At 44.4% G+C, this 26082-nt stretch overlaps 1 protein-coding gene across 1 annotated transcript in view; it reads left to right on the forward strand.

The window, feature by feature from the left end:
• The window catches only part of LOC311239247 (erythroferrone), a 67195-nt gene that overhangs the window by 26438 nt on the left and 14675 nt on the right, over positions 1-26082 (forward strand). Inside the window, exons 4-6 of the mRNA XM_084327553.1 lie at positions 3973-4100; positions 6402-6513; positions 16728-16809. Of these exons, the coding sequence (XP_084183679.1) occupies positions 3973-4100; positions 6402-6513; positions 16728-16809 (322 nt within the window). The remainder of the gene's footprint in view (positions 1-3972; positions 4101-6401; positions 6514-16727; positions 16810-26082) is intronic.

Raw genomic sequence — 26082 nt, forward strand, 5'->3', positions numbered from 1 at the left:
ATTTACTTTTCAAACACCATGATAAATCTACTTTTCAAACACCATGACAATGAGGTGAAATAAACATTTGAAAGGTGTATTGTTCCCTGTGTGTTTTTATCATAGAGGTGTGGTTATACTATTAATCTGGATTGTCTATGTTATTCTAATGTTAATCTTAATCAAGGATGAAGACTATTTCACCATACATGACGCATCATATCTTTTTGCTCACTGATGGGGTCCCATGTTGTGCAGTAGGTGCCCTTTTTTTCTTTTCGTCCCTGCCCTTCAAACAGCCTGAGTCCGCCACTGCTTGAAAGTTAACCGTCTGTAGTGTGGTAGTGAAAGGTTAACCTTCGGTAGTGTGGTAGTGAAAGGGTGAAACATGGTGGATGGGAGAAAATTGCAACAAAAATAACATTTCCTCAAGCAAGCTAACATAGAGGTTTTACATTTGTGTTGTTTACATTTTATGCTATAGACATTTTATTCTTCATTAGAACTTTCATAGATTTCACGGCAATGGTCGTACCTGACTAGACACGCTTATTATGGGCAATTTCACTGTTGGAAGGGTTTCTCTTCTTCAGCCTAACTCTGTAATTTAGAAGCTAAAGAAATGTGGGTGGGGGGGGGGGGGGGGGGGTCATTCAAGATCTCCATAGTGCAGGTTTAAGGTAAATGCATTGCAAAATAAATCTGCATTGCTTTTTGGTGAAGTGCCCCTTGAATCCTTGTATTAATTACAGCTCAATGGATTGATAAGATAGCAGTCCCTAATTAACACAACACTAGGATTCAATGTCCCTGATGACATCACTGGTGGCCATATTAAAACTAATTTACTTAATAAATGTCAAAGTAAATGAATGTGTGAATGTGTTTTTGGATGTATGTGAGATTATGTGCAAAATAAATCAGTGTTGTTTTTTGGTGAAGTGCCCCTTTAAGACAATATGGCTCAGATATATATACAAAATAAAAATAAAAATAACGATCCTTGTTGTTTTTCTCCTCACTGCCGGCTACAAAGCCAACGTATTAACATTATTCACATTAATGATTAGTCACCTATCTTCAAATTCTCACCAGTCTTGGCCTATATTTGGATGTAGGCTTCATAAATCCTGTGTAAGCTTCCAACGGAACAGCATATGTGTCTGTTATTTGTGTTACTTCTGGTGTGTGTGTCTGCTCTGCCTTGTTTGGAGTGTGTTACTCATTTGTTGGGGAGGCTGCTTGTCTGATCCCTTAATAGGGGTAATTTTACGGAACGTGAATGGGACTTGGCTCGGGTGGAAAATTCCTGACATTCCTTCAGACTTGCTAGTGCATCTTGTGTGTGTGTGTGTGTGTGTGTGTGTGTGTGTGTGTGTGTGTGTGTGTGTGTGTGTGTGTGTGTGTGTGTGTGTGTGTGTGTGTGTGTGTGTGTGTGTGTGTGTGTGTGTAGGTGTGTGTGTGTGTGTGTGTGTGTGTGTTTGTTTGACTTGAGTATCTATTTGTTTGTGCATGCATCTCTCTTTTTTTCCATTGCTGAGATTCTACGTGTACGTGTTTATATTTTATAGAAAGTTATTACTTGGTGAGTGTGTGTGTGTGTGTGTGTGTGTGTGTGTGTGTGTGTGTGTGTGTGTGTGTGTGTGTGTGTGTGTGTGTGTGTGTGTGTGTGTGTGTGTGTGTGTGTGTGTGTGTGTGTGTGTGTGTGTGTGTGTGTGTGTGTGTGTGTGTGTGTGTGTGTGTGTGTGTGTGTGTGTGTGTGTGTGTGTGTGTGTGTGTGTGTGTGTGTGTGTGTGTGTGTGTGTGTGTGTGTGTGTGTGTGTGTGTGTGTGTGTGTGTGTGTGTGTGTGTGTGTGTGTGCGCGTGCGTGCGTGCGTGTGTGTGTGTTGGCAGGCGGCCGTGTGAGGAGACACAGGTCTGTTTGTGCTCTCTGGGAGCTGCAGGCTGTTCTGACAGAAATGTAAAACATAAAGACTCTTATTCACACAGCCGAGCAGGGTGGCGCCGTGTGTCTGTGCGCGCGCACACACACACACACACACACACACACACACACACACACACACACACACACACACACACACACACACACACACACACACACACACACACACACACAGATTAACTGATACATACACTCCTGAACAAACTAATATACTTCAGACATTCAAATAAAGGAATTATCAAGCGCCAATACAAATGCACACACCAAAAAATTAACACCAAAAAATTACACAGAGACCAATAACAATCTTTAGGAAACAGTGTCATTGAACGCAGACAACACCGATGCCGTATGCAGCTAATTTGATCAATGTTTGTTGATAATATTAGCTTGGCTAACGTAAATTGCTAATGTTGATAACCTATCCCACATGGAGGACCCTGATGTAAACAAGATGAAAGTATTTTTCTGGTCTGCATCCTGTTAGCAGTTGCTTGTATTGAGCCATACTGTATTGTACCCATTCTGCAATCTGTTAATAAAGTTTTCAATCAATCACATCTGAATTCAACACTGTTGTTTCAGAGCTGTTGCTTCTGAAACATATGGACATTATTTACTTGTATTTATTGCAGCAAAGATATGCGCTGGGGTGGGCAACGTTAGCTTTATCTTAGCATAGTAGAGAGATGGACCGACTAGCTTTTTGGTGGATGCTAGCTAGTAGCTACTAACGTTAGCACCAGGGGCGGGGCTAGGGGGTGGCTACTTGGGCTCAAGCCCCGAATGTTTTCTGAAAAGCCCTGAATCTATTTTAAAAAAATTTAAAATTAAAAAAATTTAAAAAACGTTTTTTTTTTTTTTTTTTTTGACAATTCATCATTGTTACATGAAAATATGTTTGCACCAGATTTAGCAGAAGCTAATTTCCATCTGTGGTCTATCCAGCTGCTAACTGTATTTGAGTGAGTTAAGTCTTGGTGTCATGGTAGACTCAGACCTAAGCTTTAAATCACAATCAACAAGTTGACAAAAACGTAATTCTTCCACCTTAGAAACATAGCTAAAGTACGACCATTTATAAATCAAAAGGACGCTGAAAACCAGATCCATGCCTTTATTTCAAGCCAACTCGACTACTGTAATGCACTCCTTACCGGCCTCCCGAAAAAATACGATGATAACTATTTTATTGCAATGCACTATTGCATTATTTTATTCTATTTTACTAACTATTTTATTGCACTGCACTATTTTACTTTGTATCAGTGAATCATAGACGCCTGGCCATAAGAGCATTCGGAGCATCTCTGCTCTCCCACTATTGAACTTGGGGGAGCAAAGGTATGATCTTGCTCCACCACTTTTTGATCATATGAAAAATATGATATATCCCGCCCCAATATATAAATCTAACCATAACTACATTATGGTTAACTGAGTTTTATTGTGAAAAGAGCAGCTTTATTGGTCAAGATTGAAGGCTCTATATTGCAGGAAATTGCACGTACAGGTTAATTAAATTCAAAAATAATCTGCACCTATCTGGGCTAAGCCCCGGATCTCCTATAATCCTAAATCCGCCCCTGGTTAGCACCAGCATGCCACACAATTCTGTAACTCAGGCATGCACATTCACAAACGTGTATCAATTTATTGTACATTTTATAGCTTGGCTTACTTTAGTATAGCAGCAAATATAGTGGTGCTTTAGTGGGCTATTAACCAGGTGGCTTGCGACAGCTCTGTATTGACGTGATGTGTCTGTGGAAGTGTGCTTGATGTTGCTGTGATTGGTCAACTGTTGTGGGGACAGACAGAGATAGGCTACAGACAAACCATGTTCTAGATGGCTTGGCCCCTTCTCCGCCACGCCGTAAAAAGACTCCAAATACCAATGGGAGTGCAGTTTATTTTTATTTTGGTCATGTGAAATGAGTTTCTCTCTCTCTCTCTCTCTCTCTCTCTCTCTCTCTCTCTCTCTCTCTCTCTCTCTCTCTCTCTCTTTCTCTCTCTCTCTCATCCTACCTCCTCCTCCTCCTCCTCAGAGATGGCGGGTGACGCGTGCCTGCTGTGTGAGCGGACCGCCCGCGTGGCCACGGCCTTCCACAGTCGCCTGCGCCATGTCCTCAGTGTTCCCCGCCGCAGCCTTCTGGAGCTGATGCCCTTCAGCGATGTGAGTGGATGGAACTCACACACGTTATATACAGTCGTGCAGTCGGGGGAATATGAGTGTATATATATGAGGTATACCCACCTCTTTCACTAGGCATGATTCTCATGTGCCTGATTACTATCCAAATTATGGTCTATATACCGTCACACACACACACACACACACACACACACACACACACACACACACACACACACACACACACACACACACACACACACACACACACACACACACACACACACACACACACACAAGGGACATAAATATTGTAAATTGAGTCAGATATTGAGTGACATGGGGCGGTCGGGTGGCGTAGCGGAGATTGTGCTCGTCACCAATGCAAAAGACTGCGGTCTCGACTCCCGGAGTCAGCATTGCCCTGCGGCTTGGGCCGGTCGTCATACTAACTCAAGTTCAAGTTTCAAGTTTCAAGTTTCTTTAATAGTTGTCATACAGAAGTACAGAATACTTTCATACAAAATGCTTCTTACTGTTACGCTCCAGAGACTGTGCTAGACAAGATAGTATCAAATAACATAGTATAGCATGTAATTTAGAAGAAGAAAATGAGGTCACAGTGTTCGGTATAGACATATGTACAATGTTCTGAGTTACCATATAATATACAATACTATGCAGTGTACTAATGTACAGTACTATATAGTGCAAAGCAGAAATGGGATGAGGTACAATTTAGGTACAATTTACAGTAAGGTGTACGAGTTGTAGTGCAATCCTTCATCAATAAATATAAAGTGTGGGGAGTGGGTGCTACAGTGTGTTTGTTTAAAGTGGGTGTGTGCTATAAAGTGTGTGGAGTGGGTGCTACAGTGTGTTTGTTTAAAGTGAGTGTGTGCGTGTGGATGTGTGTGCTATGTGCGTTTGGTGGTTGTTGTTGTGTAGTGTTCATTGTTCGTTTAGCAGCCTGATGGCCTGGGGATAGAAGCTTCTTCTGAGTCTTTCTGTGCTCGCCTTGTGACTCCGGTATCGCTTGCCTGACCGCAGCAGTTCAAAGAGGCAGTTGTTCGGGTGACTGGAGTCTTTAATGATTCTCTTAGCCTTGCCCTTGCAACGCTTGTTGTAAATGTTCTGGAGGGTGGGGAGCCCCCCTCCAATTGTGCGTTCGGCTGAACGTGTCACTCTTTGTAGTCTGCTTCGGTCTTGTGCACCAGGAGGTGATGTTGCCGGTCAAGATGCTCTCTATTGTACATGAGTAGAAGTTCTTAAGGATCTTCTGACTGACTTGGAACTTCCTTAGGCGCCTGAGGAAGTAGAGGCGTTGTCGTGCCTTCTTCACAACACTGTCAATGTGTGTGGTCCATGTCAAGTCCTCGGATATGTAGGCTCCGAGGTACTTAAAGCTGTTGACTCTCTCAACCGGTGCCCCGTCGATGCTGAGGGGGCTGTAGTCCTTGACCCCCGACCTCCTGAAGTCCACAATCATCTCCTTTGTTTTGCTGACGTTCAGGGAGAGGCTGTTTTCCTGGCACCATCCCGCCAGGACCTTGACCTCTTCCAGGTAGGCCCTCTCGTTGTTGGCAGAGATCAGGCCCACCACCACTGTGTCGTCAGCAAATTTGATGATTGTTTGGCTGAGTTAGGGGGAGGGAAGTCGTGGGTGGTAATCTGGCATTGTGGACAGATTACAGGTCAGGTCTGGGCGCCTGCTCAGCGCCTGCTCAGCGAAAGGCAGGAAATGGTGAAGGCAGCGTGACCTCCCACGCGTTATGCTTCACCAATGAGAGTCCTTGCTGCCAGGTGAAAAAAGACCCACTGGCTGTCTCCACATGTGTCGAAGGAAGCATGGTGGTGGACTTCAGGGTTCCCTTGTACCGACCAGTAGGAGGAACATGCGCACAACAACCAGGTAGGGGAGGGGGGGAATTGGCATAACGACTAAATTGGGATGGGAAAAAAAAAAATTGAAAATCAGGCGGAGAAAAAGAGGATTAAAAAAAATATATTGAGTGACACATACAAACACGCACACATACATTTCTAAAATAAATCTGAATCATTCACAGTCATGCACATTCGTGCACACACTCACACAAATGCACATGTACAAATCCCACGTTCTGATACATAGAAATGAATGCACATACAGGAAAAACCTTATGCTCTACATTTCAAAAAGAGCATGTTCTAGGTTTCCGTGCTCTAAGAACAGCTCATACATCTAGCAGCAACAATACATCATGTGACTAAACAGGAAGGGAAATAACAAAACGTTTATTTGAGTAAAAGATGCAGCTCTGCTATTTCACCTTTGACCCCTCCGTGTGTCACCCCCTCTAGCCCTCAGGTTCTGAGCAGAGCCTCCAAAGGGGCCAAGGCTTCAACGTCAGCAATGGCCGCTACACTGCCCCTGTGTCGGGCTTCTACCAGCTCACCTCCAGCCTCCTCATAGGTGAGACCTCCATGCCAGTGCAAACTATCTGGCCAGGTTTGGCGGGGTGGGGGTGGGTGTTTCTAGATATTTCGAGTGTACACGCAAGGTCTGGTGCACTGTTCATATGAGGATAGCATTCCGTTTTTTGCCTAAAGAATGTCTGTTTGAAGGACCACACCAACGTTATGAGTCTCCAGAGTCAGACAAGGAGATGGATACAAATTTACTCTCTGTGTGTTCAGTAGAAAGCTATGAGGCTGCAAGCTAGCCTAGCTTAGCACAAATTAATGGAAGTGGATACGGACCAGCTAGCCTAGCTAGACAAAAATACCTCTCCTGGAGTTTTAAGCTACGATAGCTTTCTACTAAGAGGAAATTGGTATCTATCTTCTCGTCTGACTCTGGAGGAGACGGTAAGTGCATTTCCCATAATGTTAGCGTGTTCCTTTAAAACATTTGCAGGAAATAAGCTATTTTATAAAGTATCCACCTGTTATAGAGGACATGTAGCTTGTGATGCGTACTGTTCACCCAGCCATGCTGGATGACAAAATGCAGAGCGGGATGCATGGGATGTAGGCTATAGGAGTACTAACATAGGGATGTGTTAGCAAAATGAGTGGTCCTAGTTTGTATGCAAGAAAGTGGAACATTTGACGAACAAAACAAAAGCATGACATATTGCAAAAAGTTTGACTGTTGGAATATATGATCCTGATCATTTATTTTATAATTTGCGCTCAGCCAAGCGTCAGAACTGCCAGACAGGTGATCTGACTGATATAGCATAGCTATACACAACTACAATTAGTCAATCAGCAGCCATATTTAACGGGGAAGGCTCTAAAGGCATTTAATAGTCTTGAGGCGTACAAACACTTTGTGTTAAGCGCTGGAAGGTTCCCAATACATTTTTTATCAGGTCCATGGTGAGTTGTACCTTCACATTCCTCTGATGTTAGCTACATTTTACAATTACCCTAGAAGCACTATTCCTAGTACGTAGCTAGCCCCGTGAATGGGGCACTTTGCCTGCATACAAGCTTTTCTTGTGAAGAGTTTGTTGTTTGTTATCCAAAATGATTCATGCTAACCCTGAAGTATAGCTGTTAGTCAGTAATGTCATTATTATTATTCTTATTATGATTATTATTATGATTATGATTATTATTATTATTATTATTATTATTATTATTATTATTATTATTATTATTATTATTATTATTATTATTATTATTATTATTATTATTATTATTATTATTATTATTAGTAATGTCAGAACGCATCTAGTATTTATTTACCTTGTGGCCATGAGGATCTCGTCCTGAGATGTATACCCGAACAGCAGAACTGTATAATGTTAATTGTTGTGAAGTCAATTCCGTCCAGTAGGGGATGTAATAAAGTCACATTGTCTGAACGTAATCTGCATGTCCTCTATAGTGCAAACCCTACCTATTGGGTTAGGGTTAGGGGCTACCGATAGAATTTGAGTTAGGGGATAAGTAAATGGTTAGAGGCTACCTATAGGGTTAGATGCTACCTATAGGGTTAAGGACTACCTAAAGGGTTAACGTTAGGGGCTACATATATGGTTATGGCTAGGTGCAACCTATAGGGTTAGAGTTAGGGGCTACTTATAGGGTTAGGGGCTACCTATATGGTTAGTGTTATGGGCTACTTATAGGGTTAGAGATAAGGGCTACCTATAGCTAAGTGTAAATGTAGCTTTAGGGTTAGGAGCTACCTATAGGCTTAGGGACTACATATAGGGTTAATGGCTACTTAGGGTTATGGGGCTACCTATAGAGTTAGGGTTAGGGGTTAGGGTTTCTGCAGAATTGTTTTCAGAAATCAGAGTCAGAAATGTTGTGATAATTACAGCTCTACTCAAAACGTAAGTAGAAATAGAAGTACCGTAGTAGACTAGTACTCTGGTAAAACTACTCAATTCAGTATTCTACTACAGAACGTTTGAATAGATACAAGTATTTGTTGTAATCATTGATGCATGAACCATACAGTTTAGAGTAAGAGTACTTTTCATCCCTGCCAGCCAAAGCCAGAGCCGACTGGCATTAGACTTGTGGTATCGTGACACAACACTGAGCCCCTCTCCCTCCCCACACACATGGGCAGTCTGTGACAGGCTGAGCCCCTGTCCCTCCCCACACACATGGGCAGTCTGTGACAGGCTGAGCCCCTCTCCCTCCCCACATACATGGGTAGTCTGTGACAGGCTGAGCCCCTCTCCCTCCCCACCCACATGGGTAGTCTGTGACAGGCTTTGCCACAACTGAAAGAGTGGCATTGTGTAGCAGTGAAGTGGCACCCAGACAACAACAAAAAAAACGGTTTGCCGTTGGGTGTGTCACTGCATTGGACCAATCAGAGGGGGCCCTGTGAGTCAGCCAGACCAATCAGAGTCAGATGTTGGGTTGAGATAACACTGACTCTGGACACAGTTCTGGGGAAGAAGGGTGGGGGTTTCTGTAGAATGTCCAACTTCAGTAGTGTGTGTGTGTGTGTGTGTGTGTGTGTGTGTGTGTGTGTGTGTGTGTGTGTGTGTGTGTGTGTGTGTGTGTGTGTGTGTGTGTGTGTGTGTGTGTGTGTGTGTGTGTGTGTGTGTGTGTGTGTGTGTGTGTGTGTGTGTGTGTGTGTGTGTGTGTGTGTGTGTGTGTGTGTGTGTGTGTGTGTGTGTGTGTGTGTGTGTGTGTGTGTGTGTGTGTGTGTGTGTGTGTGTGTGTGTGTGTGTGTGTGTACAGTATCTACCTTCTGTTAATATGTACAAACACTCAGGACAATAGTCAGATAGTTTCAACTATCTTCTAACTGTGCAGAATAATGAATTTTTACACATTACAGCTACTGTAATACACCTATGTGGTTGTTGTAGATGAGGACAGCAGAGAGGTCACCATTTTAGAAGTAGGGTGTACTTTTGGGTACTTTTGGGTACTTTAGGATTACAGTCTGGAAGAGGTATTTCTTACTGTTATGTACTAGAGGCCTGGTCACTCCTGTGTCACCAGGGCAGGCAGGTGAGGGCTGCCAATTAGCCAATTAGTGCTGATTGGTTACCTGCTGGGGAGCTTCAAAGGCAGACCCAGAAACACACATGCACGGTCTGTGCCTAGTGAAAGAGCTGTCAGGTTCTTACAGTCCTTGTCCGTTGGGTTACCAGTACATTAGCTTATAGTTATATTAGTAGTTCCTTGGTTTAGTAGCATTTTTGAGTTAGAGCACAGGGTTTTGGTGTTGATTACACATAGGTTGCGTACCCATGAGCCAGGGTCGTAACAATTGGGCGCTCGTCCGGGATCTTTTACCCCTAGCACTTTGTTTGGTGATTTTTTTTTTGTGTTGCACGGGGTGTCATCATATTATGGTTTGGGTGGTGTTCGTTACACATGGTGTAACGTGGGGGCTGAGCCATTTTCATCAAACAGGTGAGTATGCCGTATTTGTTTGTAATTTGATGTGACTACTTATGCTGTTAAAATATATAGTTTAGTAGGCACCACATGTAGATAGGGATATTATTTTCTGGTTGTTGGTTAGCGTCCGGTGCACCGCGTACTCCTGGGGCGGTCAATGAAATGATTGTATATGATCTTTGACTGGTAGCAGGTGTGGTTGAAGAAAGTTAGGTCTACAGGGCATTAGTTTAAGGGTAGGTAGGTTAGGGCGGCCAGGAAACACAGGTAGTGTGGTAGGGCTTGATTTAGTGTTTCTTAGGGTAGACATGTGGTAGGCCGGGGTTTTCTGCAGTTTAGACGTAGAAGCATATGTGGTCACATCAGGTTAGAAGGCGCACCTGTTTGGAATATTTTGTTGGATTTATTTTGTTTGTTTAAGTGTTTGGTGAGCATACCTGGTAGCACCTAACACCCTAAGGTGTATGACACGTCTATTTAGGGTGGGTGTGTTTTTTTTTTTTTTTTTTTGCAACCTGGAAAGGTGCGCTCCGTAGAGCTCACATTTCCACCGCGTCCCTTTATGGTTGTTATTATTGGCATTAGCATTCTTCAGTGGTTCTTTGGTGGTTCTTCGTGGTTTGTTAGTGGTTCTTAGTGACTGTAGGGTAAAGTGAGTAGCTTGTGGTGACTGGTACAGTAACGATGGCTACCATTAAAGATTTTGTTGAGAACCCCTCTGACGAGATGTTGGGAAGGTTTTCCAAAGAGCAGCTTCTGAAGCTTGCTGTGCACTACAATGTGGAGCTTACTGCCAGTGAGAAGCGGTTAAAAACGACTGCCTTGGGGACTTTGAGGGCTATACTCATTGAGGAGCAGGTGATTGTGGCAACGGTGGATGAGCTTCTTTTGTCTGAGGTGTCTCCACAACTCTCTGGCGTGGCGGAAGGTGTTGCCATCGATTGGGGGCCTAGGGAGTTGGCATTTAGGGAAAAGCAGCTACAACAAGAGCGTGAGTTTAAGGAAAAACAGCTACAACAAGAGGAGAGGAGAGATGAGAGAGAGCGGGAGCTTAAGGAAAAACAGCTACAACAAGAGGAGAGGAGAGAGGAGAGAGAGCACGATCGTGCAATGAAGGAGCTTGCATTTAAGCATGCTGCCTTGCAGGCGGGTTCTCTGCATCCAGAGTCACGTTCCGGGTTTGATGTAGGCAGGAATATTAGGATGGTGCCACCATTCTTTGAGAAAGACGTGGAAAGATATTTTCCCCTTTTTGAACGGGTGGCAACCACATTGAAGTGGCCTGATACCGCCTGGACACTGCTGCTGCAATGTGTTTTGGTTGGTAGGGCACAAGAAGCCTACACTGCTCTGTCCCTTGAACAAAGCGCTGATTATGAGCTGGTTAAAGCTTCCATATTGAGGGCTTATGAGTTGGTCCCCGAGGCCTATCGTCAGCGTTTTAGAGGTTATCGTAGGCAGGAGGGGCAGTCTTATGTTGAATTTGGAAAAGAGAAGGAGAACCTGTTTGACCGGTGGTGCACCTCGCAAAAAGCAGAGTCAAGGGAGCAGCTCAGACAGTTGGTTCTCCTAGAGGAATTTAAGAGGTGTGTTCCTGATAACGTTTCCACACATCTAAATGAGCATAAGGTATCGAAGATAGCCGACGCTGCTGTCTTGGCTGATGAGTTTGTGTTAACACACAAATCTGTCTTTGTAGAGGAGGGCCGTGTGGAGTCCAGGGGTAGTAGGCGTCCTTCTCAGGGGAGCCGGTTCCCGGCACCCGTGTCTGCTGGTCGGTTTACTTCGACTCCTAGGCAAGGTGGCTCTGCTAGTGCATTCCCAGAGGGGGTTATCTGTTTTTACTGTAAGGAGCCTGGTCATATCGTTGCTGGATGCCCTGTGCTTAAGCAGAAAAATGTAAAAACGGTGGCTCTGGTAGAAATCATAGACAGGACACCTATGCCGACATTAGAGGGTGGGGTGCGAAGTATCAAAGGTGCAGACAGGGAGCTAGAGGGCTCCTCAACATTTAGGATGGATGGATTTGTTTCACTGGTTGGTGAATTAGGATCAAGGCAGGCTATTACAATATGGAGAGATACAGGAGCTTTCCAGTCTCTCATTCTGGATGGGATTTTGCCATTTTCGGAAGATTCTTCATTGCATTCCGGTGCCATTGTTCAGGGCTTTGGAGGAGGCTTTGTGAATACTCCTTTGCATGAGGTCTCGCTAAACTCTCCCTTAGTATCAGGCAATGTTGTCGTAGGAGTGTGTTCTCACATTCCCATAAAGGGGGTGTCCTTCATTCTAGGGAACGATTTGGCCGGTGGCAAAGTGCTGGCTACTCCAGTTGTAATTCCCGTCCCTGTAGTTTCTGAGGTTCCTGATGAGCTTGCACAGAAGCATCCAGGAGTGTTTCCTGTGTGTGCGGTAACACGCGCAATGTCAAAGGTCAAATGTGACACCCATGAGGTTGTTAACTTAGATGGTGATATGACACTTAGTGACACGTTCTTTGTTGAGTTGAAAAGTGGCCCTGATGAGGGGTTTGGTAAGGTGATTCCGTCTCATGAGCAGTTGGTACTAGAGCAAAACAAGGATGTCTCCTTGTCGTCCCTCTTTGAAGAGGCGGTTTTAGAGGATGAAATGGTAGATACGTCTCAAGGATACTTTGTTAGCAATGACGTGCTCATGAGAAAGTGGACACCACCTAACCTGTCCAGTCTGGATGACTGGGGCAGTGTGTTTCAGATTGTTGTTCCAGCCGTGTATCGTCCTGATATACTGCATCTAGCACATGATCATGATCTTGCTGGTCACATGGGGGTGAGGAAGACTTATGACCGTGTGCTGAGACATTTTTGTTGGCCTGGTTTGAAGTCAGATGTGGCACAATATTGTCGCTCGTGCCATGTGTGTCAGGTGGTTGGTAAACCAAACCAGAAGATCCCTCAGGCTCCTCTGCAGCCTATCCCTGCCATTGGGGAACCTTTTGAGCGGATCCTCATTGACTGTGTTGGTCCCCTCCCTCGAACTAAGACAGGGAACCAGTACCTTTTGACTATTATGTGTGCAGCGACCCGTTTTCCTGAAGCCATTCCTTTACGCAAGATCACAGCCCCAGCTATATCCAAAGCTTTGGTTAGGTTTTTTTTCGACTTTTGGTCTACCAAAGGTCATTCAATCAGATCAAGGGTCTAACTTCATGTCCCGTCTCTTTGCTCAGGTCCTCCAGCAGTTGTCTATCCAGCATTGCCCTTCCTCTGCTTATCATCCAGAGTCCCAGGGGGCGCTGGAGAGATTTCACCAGACTATCAAAACAATGCTGCTGGCATATTGTACGGAGTTCGACAAAGACTGGGATGATGGAATTCCTTTGCTTCTGTTTGCTGCTAGGGAGGTAACCCAGGAGTCTCTTGGATTCAGCCCGGCTGAGCTGGTGTTCGGCCACACAGTGAGGGGTCCTTTGAAACTGCTGAAGGAAAAGTGGTTGGCTGACCAGACTCCTTCCTCTACTAATTTGTTGGACTATGTGTGTGACTTCAGGCTTAAGCTTAGTAGAGCATGTGAACTAGCGAAAAAGAACCTAAAGGTAGCCCAAGGAAAAATGAAGGTGTGGTATGATAGGCGGGCCCGACATAGGGTGTTCTCACCGGGAGACAAGGTGTTGGTTCTCTCGCCTATTCTTGGGTCTGCATTACAGGCTAAATACAGTGGGCCATACTCCATTGAGCGCAAAGTTGGTGAGGTCGACTACTTGATTAAAACTCCCGACCGCAGGCGCAAGAGTAGATTATGTCACGTCAATATGTTGAAGGCGTACAATGATAGGGCTCAGATTGACCAGTCAGGGGTCAAGCCTGTGGCTGTTCTAACAGTTTCTGCATCTCCTATTGTAGCCGACTGTTCTGTGTCGAAGGAGATTTCTCAGGGCCGGTTGCCAAACACCCAGATACTAGGTGACTTGGACTCACACCTGTCGTACTTACCACTTCCTGAGCGTACGGATGTGGTGCGCCTACTTAGACAGCATACACGTTTGTTTTCTGATGTCCCTAGTCGTACTAATGTACTCGAGCATGACATTGATGTTGGTAGTGCAGGGCCAATTAAGCAACATGCCTATAGGGTGAATCCGGAAAAACGAAGGATCTTGAGTAAGGAAGTAGACTATATGGTGAGACATGGCATTGCGGAGCCCAGTTCTAGTGCGTGGAGCTCCCCCTGCCTGCTTGTTGATAAGCCAGACTGCACTCATCGGTTCTGTACTGATTTCCGTAAAGTTAATGCAGTAACCAAGCCGGACTCGTACCCTCTGCCTCGGATGGACGACTGTATCGATCGGGTGGGTTCAGCAGCCTTTGTAAGTAAATTGGATTTGCTAAAGGGATACTGGCAGGTTCCGCTTACTCCGCGCGCACGTGAGATATCCGCTTTTGTCACACCAGAGAGTTTCTGCCAGTATACAGTGATGGCCTTTGGCATGCGAAATGCCCCAGCGACGTTTCAGCGGCTAGTGAACAAGGTCCTGGGCGGGGTAGCGTTCTGTGAGGCATATCTGGATGACCTGGTTATCCACAGTTCCTCTTGGTCACAACATGTGGAGCATCTGGCCGAAGTGTGCAAGCGGTTGGGTGATGCTAACTTGACAGTTAACCTTGCGAAATGTGAATTTGGACAGGCCACGGTTACCTACCTGGATAAGGTGGTTGGACGTGGGCATGTGTGCCCCATTACAGCTAAGGTGGAGGCTATAGTGGGCTTCCCTGCTCCCATCACCAGGCGGGAGTTAAAGCGCTTCCTAGGTATGGCAGGGTACTATAGGAGTTTCTGTAGGAACTTTGCTTCTGTTGTTGCCCCTTTGACCAATCTGCTCAGTCCTAAGGTACCTTTCGTGTGGACTGAGACTTGTCAACAGTCTTTTGAGAGCATCAAGGGTATTCTGATTAGCGCTCCCGTTCTGTCAGCTCCCGATTTTCAACTGCCATTCAAGTTGGCAGTGGATGCTAGTGACCTCGGTGCTGGAGCCGTCCTCCTGCAAGAGGATGCATTAGAGGTGGAGCACCCAGTGTGCTACTTTTCTAAAAAGTTTGACAGGCATCAACTGCACTACTCTACTATAGAGAAGGAGGCGCTCGCTTTGGTTCTTGCCTTGAACCATTTTGATGTTTACGTGGGATCCTCCAGTTTACCCCTTGTTGTGTATACAGACCATAACCCTTTGGTTTTTCTTCGCAGCATGGTGAATTCGAATCATCGTTTGATGCGATGGAGTTTGTTCCTCCAGGCGTATAACTTGGATATTTGCCACATTCGTGGGAGGGACAACGTGCTAGCAGACGCCCTCTCACGATCGTAGTACCGGTGTTTGTGGTACCCGTTATCGCTGTGGTGGTAGAGGCCCTGACAACTAAGGGGTCACAGTTGTTTTTGTTTTGTTTATGGGTTGTTGTGTAGTGGTTGCCTCTTGGGCAACCAGTTTGGTGGGGGAGGTGTTATGTACTAGAGGCCTGGTCACTCCTGTGTCACCAGGGCAGGCAGGTGAGGGCTGCCAATTAGCCAATTAGTGCTGATTGGTTACCTGCTGGGGAGCTTCAAAGGCAGACCCAGAAACACACATGCACGGTCTGTGCCTAGTGAAAGAGCTGTCAGGTTCTTACAGTCCTTGTCCGTTGGGTTACCAGTACATTAGCTTATAGTTATATTAGTAGTTCCTTGGTTTAGTAGCATTTTTTAGTTAGAGCACAGGGTTTTGGTGTTGATTACACATAGGTTGCGTACCCATGAGCCAGGGTCGTAACACTTACCAAGGTTTTAAACTGCTCAAGGATGCCATTACAGCTTGGGTACAAATGTAAATAGCTAGTGTTTATATGTGGAAGCCTAGGTAATGTCCACAGACTAATTGTGAGGGGGCTGCAGATGGCAGGAATGTCCCAACCAAAAGTAAGGCATTAGCAAAGCTATATATCTGTTTGGGAGACTGGCTGTTTCGGAGGGGTTCACATGCCTTCGAGCAACATAAAATACTTATTTTATGCCTATTCTTATGTCTGCACATTTACATTGCACTACTTTTATTGTCTTTTATACCCATTCTTATGTCTGCAATTTATGCATTGTTTTTTATTCTGTCAACTATATGCTGATTTTATGTTAATTTGATACTAATTGCTGTGGGGCACTCTGGACTGCGGTCCATGTATGAAAAGTGCTATATAGATAGAGTTATTCATATTTAGTATTATTATGTATGCATTGAAATGTCTGTAAGTCTCGACAACATTGAAAATGAGGGTGACCTCAATTGTCCTTTTCGAGAATAAATAAAGGTTTGAATATCTGTGATAATTGGGAGTCGCCATATTTAGAGGAGATGCTGCTTCTTGTATCCATAGACTCGATATATAGATTACAAAGGTTTGTATTATTGTTTGTGTTCAAGGAGTTGTCTAAAATGTGAACAAAAATAAAGATGTAAAAATGTGTGTGTGTGTGTGTGTGTGTGTGTGTGTGTGTGTGTGTGTGTGTGTGTGTGTGTGTGTGTGTGTGTGTGTGTGTGTGTGTGTGTGTGTGTGTGTGTGTGTGTGTGTGTGTGTGTGTGTGTGTGTGTGTGTGTGTGTGTGTGTGTGTGTGTGTGTGTGTGTGTGTGTGTGTGTGTGTGTGTGTGTGTGTGTGTGTGTGTGTGTGTGTGTGTGTGTGTGTGTGTGTGTGTGTGTGTGTGTGTGTGTGTGTGTGTGTGTGTGTGTGTGTGTGTGTGTGTGTGTGTGTGTGTGTGCGTGCGTGTGTGTTTGTGTGTGTGTGTGTCCTAAGAGCCCAATGAGCGTTCCCATGCGAGGATGAGGGACAGTGTGAAAGCTTCCATCTGTATCGAGTCGCTCTGCCAAAGCAATGTGTGAGTATTCAGACACACACGCACACACACACACACGCACACACACACGCACGCACACACGCATGCACGCACGCACGCACGCACAATCTCATGTTTGAGATTACAATTTTGAGAACCAATCACTCTAGGGATGACGTCACAATGGTAGGGGTGTAGTTGGTGTTTAGGGGTGTAACGGTACACAGAAGCCACGGTTTGGTACAAACCTCTGTTTGGGGGTCATGGTTTGGTATGAGTTCAGTACAACAGGAAAAAAGCAACAAAAATCCCAAATGCATAAGGATTTATTTTTATTTTGAGCAGACAGTAGTGCAAGTTATACTTAGTTCCACCTAGTGTCGTATAGTCCCCCCTGAGAGAGTTGGCACAGCCTGGTCCTGGGCCCTGTTCCTCGTACCTGGCTAACTGAGTTAGCCGGATCATTTTCAGGATAACTTGACTTAAGCTACCTTTCCGTTCCTCGAAGTGCGATTGTCTAAATCACTATGGCAACAGATCAAAAAGTTTGAACCTGGTCCAGCGCAGGGTTTAGTTCAGTTAGCTCGATAAACTGGCCACGCCCTCGCAAAGAAATGCCAGCTCCCTTCCTGAAATAATCCTCAGTCTAGATCCCATTATACCATTCTGAATTATGTTTTTGTGCTTCGTTTTTCTAGAGGGGGCTTTTGAAATGTAAAATAATAGACCTAAAATGCTGATAATAAATCATATTCAGCCTATGGATTTACTTTGTCCTAAATAATGCATGTCAATGTAAAATAATATACCTAAAATGCTGATAATAAATCATATTCAGCCTATGGATTTACTTTGTCCTAAATAATGCATGTCATATATACGGCGCTCGGAGTCGCGATACACACTATGTGGTTATTTTAATAACGGCACATTGCAAATGTGAATCCCGCAGGAAATTTTTTATGAATGAAATCGGGCGTTTGGCTCTGATTGGTTTCATATTCTCCGCTGTGGATGTATTTGCTTAACTGAGCGCCCGGATTGTGTTTCATTCAAGCATAAATTGAAGAGTCTTTATGCATGGATTGTGTATGTGAATTACGACGAATCTGAATATGTGGATTGTTGAATTGTATCACTGTCACTCACACGTTATTGTGATATTGTAACTGGGATTAAAATGTTTGAGGAGATGCGCTGTTTGATGAATTTGATGACGTGGACGTGATTTGAGAAAATGAATGAGCAATTGCAAGCCTTTGATGTTTTGATGAATGCATTTGAGAAAATGGATTTATCTGTTCAAGCACTGTTATCTGATGATGAACAAGAAGGTGATTAACATAACTGGTGCCACTGGTATAAACCAAAGGTTAATCAATTCAATGCATGTATGGATGATGTCCGAAACAGATTAAAACCTGATTAATAGTGAAACTGCAAGCCTCCAAGCCTCTCTGACACGTTATTTCGGGGGTCGTGCCTTGAAAACTTTGGGAACCCTGTATTTATATAGTACATGATACCTAAGCACATACAGTACAGATATCCTCATAAGTATCTATTAATTCGTATCAATTAGATACTCTTTGGGCTTGTTTTTATCTACTTATTCTGAAAGAGTTGAACTAATTATTTTCGCTAGCAAAATCTCATTCGATTATTCATTCCATTAAGCCTACTGCTAGCAGGCACATTTAAAGAAATATAATCTGATTGATTGGGGTAATGAGGGACTTAAAATTAGCCTATAGATTATGCATTTAACTTGTCGGCGAGGCTATTGAGCCGTACTGTATTGTACCCATTCTGCAATCTGTTAATAAAGTTTTCAATCAATCAATCAATCAATGCCGTTAGAAAATCAGGATTTCTGCGATCGACACCTGCTGTCTTTTCAGGTGAGGCGGCCGCGCGCAATTATCCTGAGTATCAAGTCTGGTTCAAATTAACGAGACTGAATCAGCGTTCGAGGAACAGGGAAAGCCTGGATTCAAACATTGGGTTAATTGAATCTGGCTAATGGGACTTTTGATTGACTTAGTTGAACCAGGTACGGGGAATAGGGCCCTGTAGTGTATCAAGCAGTAAACAATGGTTTTAGCCCTGTGGTGTATCAAGCAGTAAACATACACAATGGTTTGGCCATGTAGTGTATTAACTCTTTAATTGCCAAACCCGAGATAAGTCGGGTTAACTCGCCATGCGTTGGACGCCAGAACCCGAGATATCTCTGGTTATATTAGTCGTACTGGCGAATCGCGTCCTGCTCTTCGCCATCGAGATATACCTCATCTCCAGTACCTAGTGTACTCCATCAACGAATAAAAACAAATACACCCAGCACCTGCCAGGCCCCGCCCTAATGACGTACTATATAGCACTAGGCGTGGTCACCACTCGCTCTTCCTCTTTTTTCGTTTCCATCATAGCGGATGCTTGCACCCTTTGCAACTAGTTGTTATGAAAAGTTTAGAAAAATTACGCAATATTGAGTGCTTAGCGGAGATTTGCCTACCCCTGGAATCTTCGCGGCATGTTCCAACGACACGTCGGGTCTATCCTGATGTTTCCTCGTCTTGTGGCAGCAGATCGAGGGACAGCGTGCGAGGTTTGGCTATCGAGCCGGCTCGTACACAGGTAGGCCCTGTGTCATCAGGCATTAATGCTAGTGTTAGTAATGCTGGTTGTTTTGTTACACAACCAAGTTGTGTGTCGGCGCCAGGGGCGGGATGTTTTGGTGAACGTTCCCCTGAAGTGGACGTTTTCCAGGCGATCCTGGAGCGCGCTGCTAACACTAATGCTATAATGCTGGGTCACTGTTCTAATGTTCCCCGCCGTGGGATGTCACCGCTTTTCCCTCCTCTTAACCGGTTCATTGATGAAGGTCAGTCGGTAGCTAATGTGGGGGGTTTTGCTGAGTCTTATTTACCCTTTTTACGGGTGAATGGGTTGACAACAGGGTGCAGGGCGGGTGTGCCGTGGCTAGGTAGCCAGGTAGCATCGATCCTGTGCCCCGGCGGGGTTGAACGGTGTCCCACCCGGAAGCCGACGCTTGAGAGCGAGTCGGCCCGGCGGGTGGCAGTATGGACTGATGAGAGTTATACTGCTACAGGATGGAATTTAGCGGCGGCCAGTGTTGTGGCTCAGCTGACTGTTTTTCTGTCCACATTAGCATTGGGTAGTGGGGCTACAGGACCAGCCGACGCTGAAAACATTTTGCATGTTTTTGGTGTTATAGAGATCTTGACTCAGTCGCAAGCTGTAACTGCGGGGAGGATTAGGATGCTATTGAAGTGTCTTTCATTCATTCTAGTCTCTGTGATCGTATAGTTTGTACCCTTCTACTCTCTATCGTTTGCATTTCAATGTAGTTCGGTTGTAGGAAGGAAGCGCAGACGAGGTGGTTTGAATCAAACAGCTGGGGTGTTTATTCCATTCTTAATAAACACATCTATGAATCAAACAAATACAGGATCTGCTTCTTCTATCTAATCATCTCTTTTGGTGTGGCAGTTGGTCCCGTTCTGATCGGCGGATGCCGGTCAGACTTGTTTCTCCGGTGGTGGTGCTGGTTGCCAAGGCAACCTCTGGTCTTCTCAGTTTGGGAGCGCTTGATTTCGTCTCGGCTCGGTGGATCCCTGCTATGATGCGATCATCTGTGTCCGTGGCTCTGTGCGTCTCCGGCTCTGAGCGCTCGAGTCTCCTTTGTTCACCAGTCCTGCAATTTAAGAAGAGAGAGAAACCCTTTTCCCTGCCTGTCATGTGACGTCACTCCAGAGATCGTGCTTTCCTATTGGCCAAGTTCCTTCTAAAAGGAATTCCTTTTGTGAGTGACACGTCATCCTGGTCTGGTGACACAGAGTTTACAGTCTATAATGGGGAGAATCCGACTGGCTGTTAGCCGTTCTATTTCCTTATTTGGGAAGTCATTACAGTTCTTCTCTCTGTGCACAGAGAATAGCATACGTCCTTCAACAGAAATAGTATACTGGCTTCTTGATTAACCGATAAGGAGTCCTGTGTCATGGTTTTCTTATCCTTATTATTTAAGAGTTATTCTTTATTTTAACTACCGTTTTCCTAATAGTTTTAAGAGTTATGCCTACATGTAACTTATGAAATTGCCTTATTTAATGTTACATCCTACTGTTTGTATTCCTATTTCAAAGTAATCTTTAACCTTGTTTTAGCTTTAACATTAATTTACAAACTATGTCTTTTTATTTGGTTAACTTGTTGTCAATTATTCATGCTCGCTAAACCTATAATCTAAGGTGATTTTGTATGACAGTTTACTTTTAACATAATGGTCCTTGCTTTGCTTTTAGTAAATATGTGTTGCAATGTTTAACCTGAGGCCATCTAACTAATCTATCTGACAAAGCCATCAGTTTGACCTATTTCCTCAAGGTCTACAACCATCCAGTCTATCTGTTCTATAGTTAATGTGTGACTGGTGACATTCTGCTTAAATTCAAATAGCCTTGAGGCTGTTAATGTATGTCCTAAACGTCAGTCAAAACGGTTGTAAGGGGAGATGCCAAGTGGTCTGGTGTTACCTATCTGATCTCTAAGGCCTTTTAGAACCTATTTTGATGAGGGATGGTGACTGTTAACAGCTGTTTGCTTGAATCTGGCTCCTTTGCTGAGGAGACAGCCTGCTGATTTTTTATTCCTTCTGTAATCCAATTTACCAAGTATTTTCGTCCTGCACATGTACATTTTCATTGATATTTTACATGTTTTATCTAGCCCTTGTGCTGTCCTAAGAAAGAGGGAGCTCACTGGGCTTAAGAGAGGAAAAGATACATCATGTTCAAAGCCAAATAACTTTAACTGTTTACTATTTTTAAAACATTTTTTTACCCATGTTTAACATCCATAGCCTATTCTCAAGATATCTGTAAAATTACACATATTTTCGAATTTTAACCACTTAAATTAGTGTTTGTTTGATACCACGTCAGTTTTTATTTATAAACCGCCATATTCACCATATATCTATTATTTTTTTCCAATACTTTACAGCATATCAAAACGGGACAAAATACCTGTGAATAAGAAGCTGTCATTATAAAAAAGAAAGGTAGACTATTTCGGTCAGAAATAGCAGTCAGAAATAGCCGAGAGTCTAACGTTAGAGAGGACCGGTTATAACTAATATGTCTAGCGGGGGTACAGTAGACTTATTTGCCGCTATATTTCTCAACACAGAGCCCCTCCCATGGTAGAGCGAGCCCTCTCTCGTCTCACCAGTGAGCAGCTGGGAGTGGGGGGGGCGTGACCAATCACAGTGATCTAGCTGGCTGGTGACACAACTCACCAGCTCTGTGAGCAAAGTATATTCGACCTGCATACAAATATTCATTTCTACATTTTATACATAATATCCCAGCGTTTCAACCAGCTGCACATTATACTCACATTATGTGCTCATTAGAAAAAAGAATTTACGCATATTGGTCTGGACATGGCGAAACGCACGTTTATGAACATACTGAAGAAAAAAGACAAATAGATTTCTTTATAATTCATTTTATTTTACATGTGTTACACACTGAATCACTGTGTTCTTTGCACACAGATTTTGTGCACAGGTGACAGTGCCTCTCCATTCTGGATTTCTTCCCACGGCAGAGATAGCACTGCCGCTTGGGTGGTGGTGGTGGTATCGCGGCTGCTGCGGCCGCTGCTGGTGCTGCTTGTTGCCGGGCGGCGGTGTGCCTGGCATCCTGTACAATGCCAGCAGCGCTTAGCGCGCGGGGCAACCTCTCTCGGATTGCCACCAGCGGCATGACGAGCTTGGTTGCCATTTCGTCTATGAAGAGCCTCCTCCGGTACTTGACCCCGACGTTCCAGCCTGGCTCTATGGCCAGCCACAACACCAAGGCGTTGTAGAGGGACACGTCCAGCATGTTCGCAAAGAACTTCATCGGCCAGCGACGCGTCCCCCTACGGCAGCTGTAGGTCCCCACAAGCTGAAATAAAAAATAGAAACCAAATAAGATACAAACGCAATAAAAACGCAAGTCTAAAAAAAAAAAAAAAAAGATCTCCTCCCTAATTTTCACATCATATATCGATAAATAAAGAGAATAATAAGAACAAGCTGAAATAAAAAATAGAAACCAAATAAGATACAAACGCAATAAAAACGCAAGTCTAAAAAAAAAAAAAAAAAAAGATCTCCCTAATTTTCACATCATATATCGATAAATAAAGAGAATAATAATAACAAAATACCTGTGAATAAGAAGCTGCCATTATAAAAAAGAAAGGTAGACTATTTCGGTCAGAAATAGCAGTCAGAAATAGCCGAGAGTCTAACGTTAGAGAGGACCGGTTATAACTAATATGTCTAGCGGGGGTACAGTAGACTTATTTGCCGCTATATTTCTCAACACAGAGCCCCTCCCATGGTAGAGCGGTAGAAAAAATAGAAACCAAATAAGATACAAACGCAATAAAAACGCAAGTCTAAAAAAAAATAAAAAAAAAGATCTCCTCCCTAATTTTCACATGATATATCGATAAATAAAGAGAATAATAAGAACAAGCTGAAATAAAAAATAGAAACCAAATAAGATACAAACGCAATAAAAACGCAAGTCTAAAAAAAAAAAAAAAAAAGATCTCCTCCCTAATTTTCACATCATATATCGATAAATAAAGAGAATAATTACACCAGACATGCACTATAAAACAATACATACCTTGTCCAGGTTGTCCACCGCCCCCTTGCAGTGGTTATAATCTAGTATGACCTGGGGCTTCTTGTGCTCCTCCTGCGACACCTGTTTAGAAAGGACTTATTAGTTTTTATGCATCATGTTGTTCTGCTGTGTTCTTTTTTTATATACATCTATTTATATTGTATTATTCTGTGGCACTCTGAGATTATCAGGAATGTAGGGTGCGTTACAAATTCAATATATTATTACCTCCTCCTCCCGGTGCTTTGTGCTCAACATGAGCACATTCCTCCCCTTCTTCGCCACATAGCTCACGGCCGTGGTGTTGGCCGTAAAACAGAAGCGGGAGTCCAGCACTGGCCTGTTCTTGATCGTGCGCAGCTTGGGTGGCATCTCGGTCCTGTTACTTTTTACGGTGCCCACCAATGCCATCTTGCGCTTTAGGAGCTCCATGGCCAGCTCATGAGTGGTAAAAAAGTTGTCTGTGGTGATGGTGTGGCCTGGACCCAGGCCAACCGTGAGGTCATTGACCACACGTTTCCCCTGCTTCTTTTCTGGTGGAGCATCAGGGCGCGGTTTCCCCAGGTATGGCTGCATGCACCAGGCATATGTGGTGTCAACATCACATAGCACCCAGAACTGGGGAAGGTGCAGAAAGACATTTCATTAGCGACTCAGTGTGTGTGTGTGTGTGTGTGTGTGTGTGTGTGTGTGCGTGCGTGCGTGCGTGGCCATCTCGCGTGTGTGCATGCATGACAAATAAAATACTTCTAGTCAAACCAATTATTATTATTACCTTCAGCCCATACTTGGCCGGCTTGTTGGGCATGAACTGCCTGAATGGGCAGCGTCCCTTGAAGGCAACCAGCTGCTCGTCCACACAGACGTCCTGCCCCGGGTTGTAAGCCAGGGGGAGCCGTTCCACCCACTTATCCCACACCTCGCGAATAGGTGCCATCTATATAGTCAAACAAGATAAAAATTAGATGAGGCCAATACAATTGTCTCACATCATATATCATACATAAATAAATAAATAAAATAAATAAATAAATAAATGCACAGATTAGCAACACGAGGCATGAAATAATAAATACCTTATCGGGATCACCCGTAGGTCCTTGACGACGCACCGATTCCCTGGTCGTCCGGTCGTCGTAACGGATGGCACGAGTGAGTTGGCCGAACCTCTTCTCGGACATGGTGGCCCGGAATATGGGCCGGCCGATGCGCTCGCTCCACAGACTCCGTGTGGCTTCGCCCCGGGAGCGGAACACACCGGCCAGCAACAGGAGCCCAATGAAGGCCTTGACCTCCACCAGATCAGTGTCCCTCCACTGGCCATACGCACGGCGCCCTACAAAATATATGCAAGAGATTTATTTATTTATTATCACATATACAGGTGACATGATTATTTACAATAAAAGTAATTACAAATTACTAAAATGAAATAACTAACCGTGGAGGTTGGTCGCTTCCACGACCATCAGACATATTTCATCAGTGATGAAAAAGGTGAACGAGTCCAACATCTCATGGATACGAGCGATGGCGTACCTAAAATGAAAATAAAATAAAAATAGAATTACTTACTTGTCCTATTTACCTATTATCATATACACTGTATAGCACTCAACACTTTCGTACAGCTAAATGACCAAATTTATACCTCGTAATCCCGGGCCGAACTACGGCTGTCGGCAGGTAGCGGAGTGTCAGGTCACTGACAGGCGACCACACCAAGCCGCTGCGGGCAATCCAGCCCGGATCACCGGCACCAACCACGGCGGCATCACCGCTGTCCTCGGCCTCCTCGTCCTCCTCCTCCTCCTCCTCGACCTCGTCCAAACCAGGGACCCAGTCGGCATCATCCACTTCCGAATCACAGTCACTGCTAGAAGCGGGACCTTCCTCTCCGAGTCCGAGCGAATCGAACAAAGCGAGGGCTTGGGTCGCGTTCATAGTCAATAACTGGTCAGGGAGTACACTACTGACTATGTGAATGAATTACGTGAATGAACGAATGTGTGAAATATGAATGAATGAATGAATGAATGAATGTGTGAATGTGAATGTGAATGCGCTAAATCAATGCTAAATGCTACAGGTAAATGGCTAAAGGTAATCTAAGGTAATCTATGACTTGTCTGGGCTTGGATGAATGAGTAGTGACCCCGTTATTCTGACAGAGTAGACCTTTTTACGTGATTATTCCCTTCATCAGGCCGATCAGGTGCACCTGCGGTAAACAACGGGCACCCTCCCCGAACAATTGCTTTCAACAGTCGCACCTGCGTAAACAACCACTGCCTCCCGCGAATATTGTTTTGGCCCACTTTGCCGTACATGATTGAAGCTTCTGTGCATGACCTGGAGCTCACACACACGACCCCCCCCCCCCCCCCCCCAATATTGTTTTGGCCCACTTCAGGGGAACGTGTTTGAAAGTGACCCCTCTCTGTCCCCATGCTGCTCTTTCATCTGCACACACACACACACACACACACACACACACACACACACACACACACACACACACACACACACACACACACACACACCGGAGCAGTAGACTGTGGCTCAGCAGCCACTTTCCCCGGCCTCTTGCATGGTTAGT

The sequence above is a fragment of the Notolepis coatsorum genome (assembly GCF_963971535.1).
Source record: "Notolepis coatsorum genome assembly, chromosome: 13".
NCBI lineage: Eukaryota > Metazoa > Chordata > Actinopteri > Aulopiformes > Paralepididae > Notolepis > Notolepis coatsorum.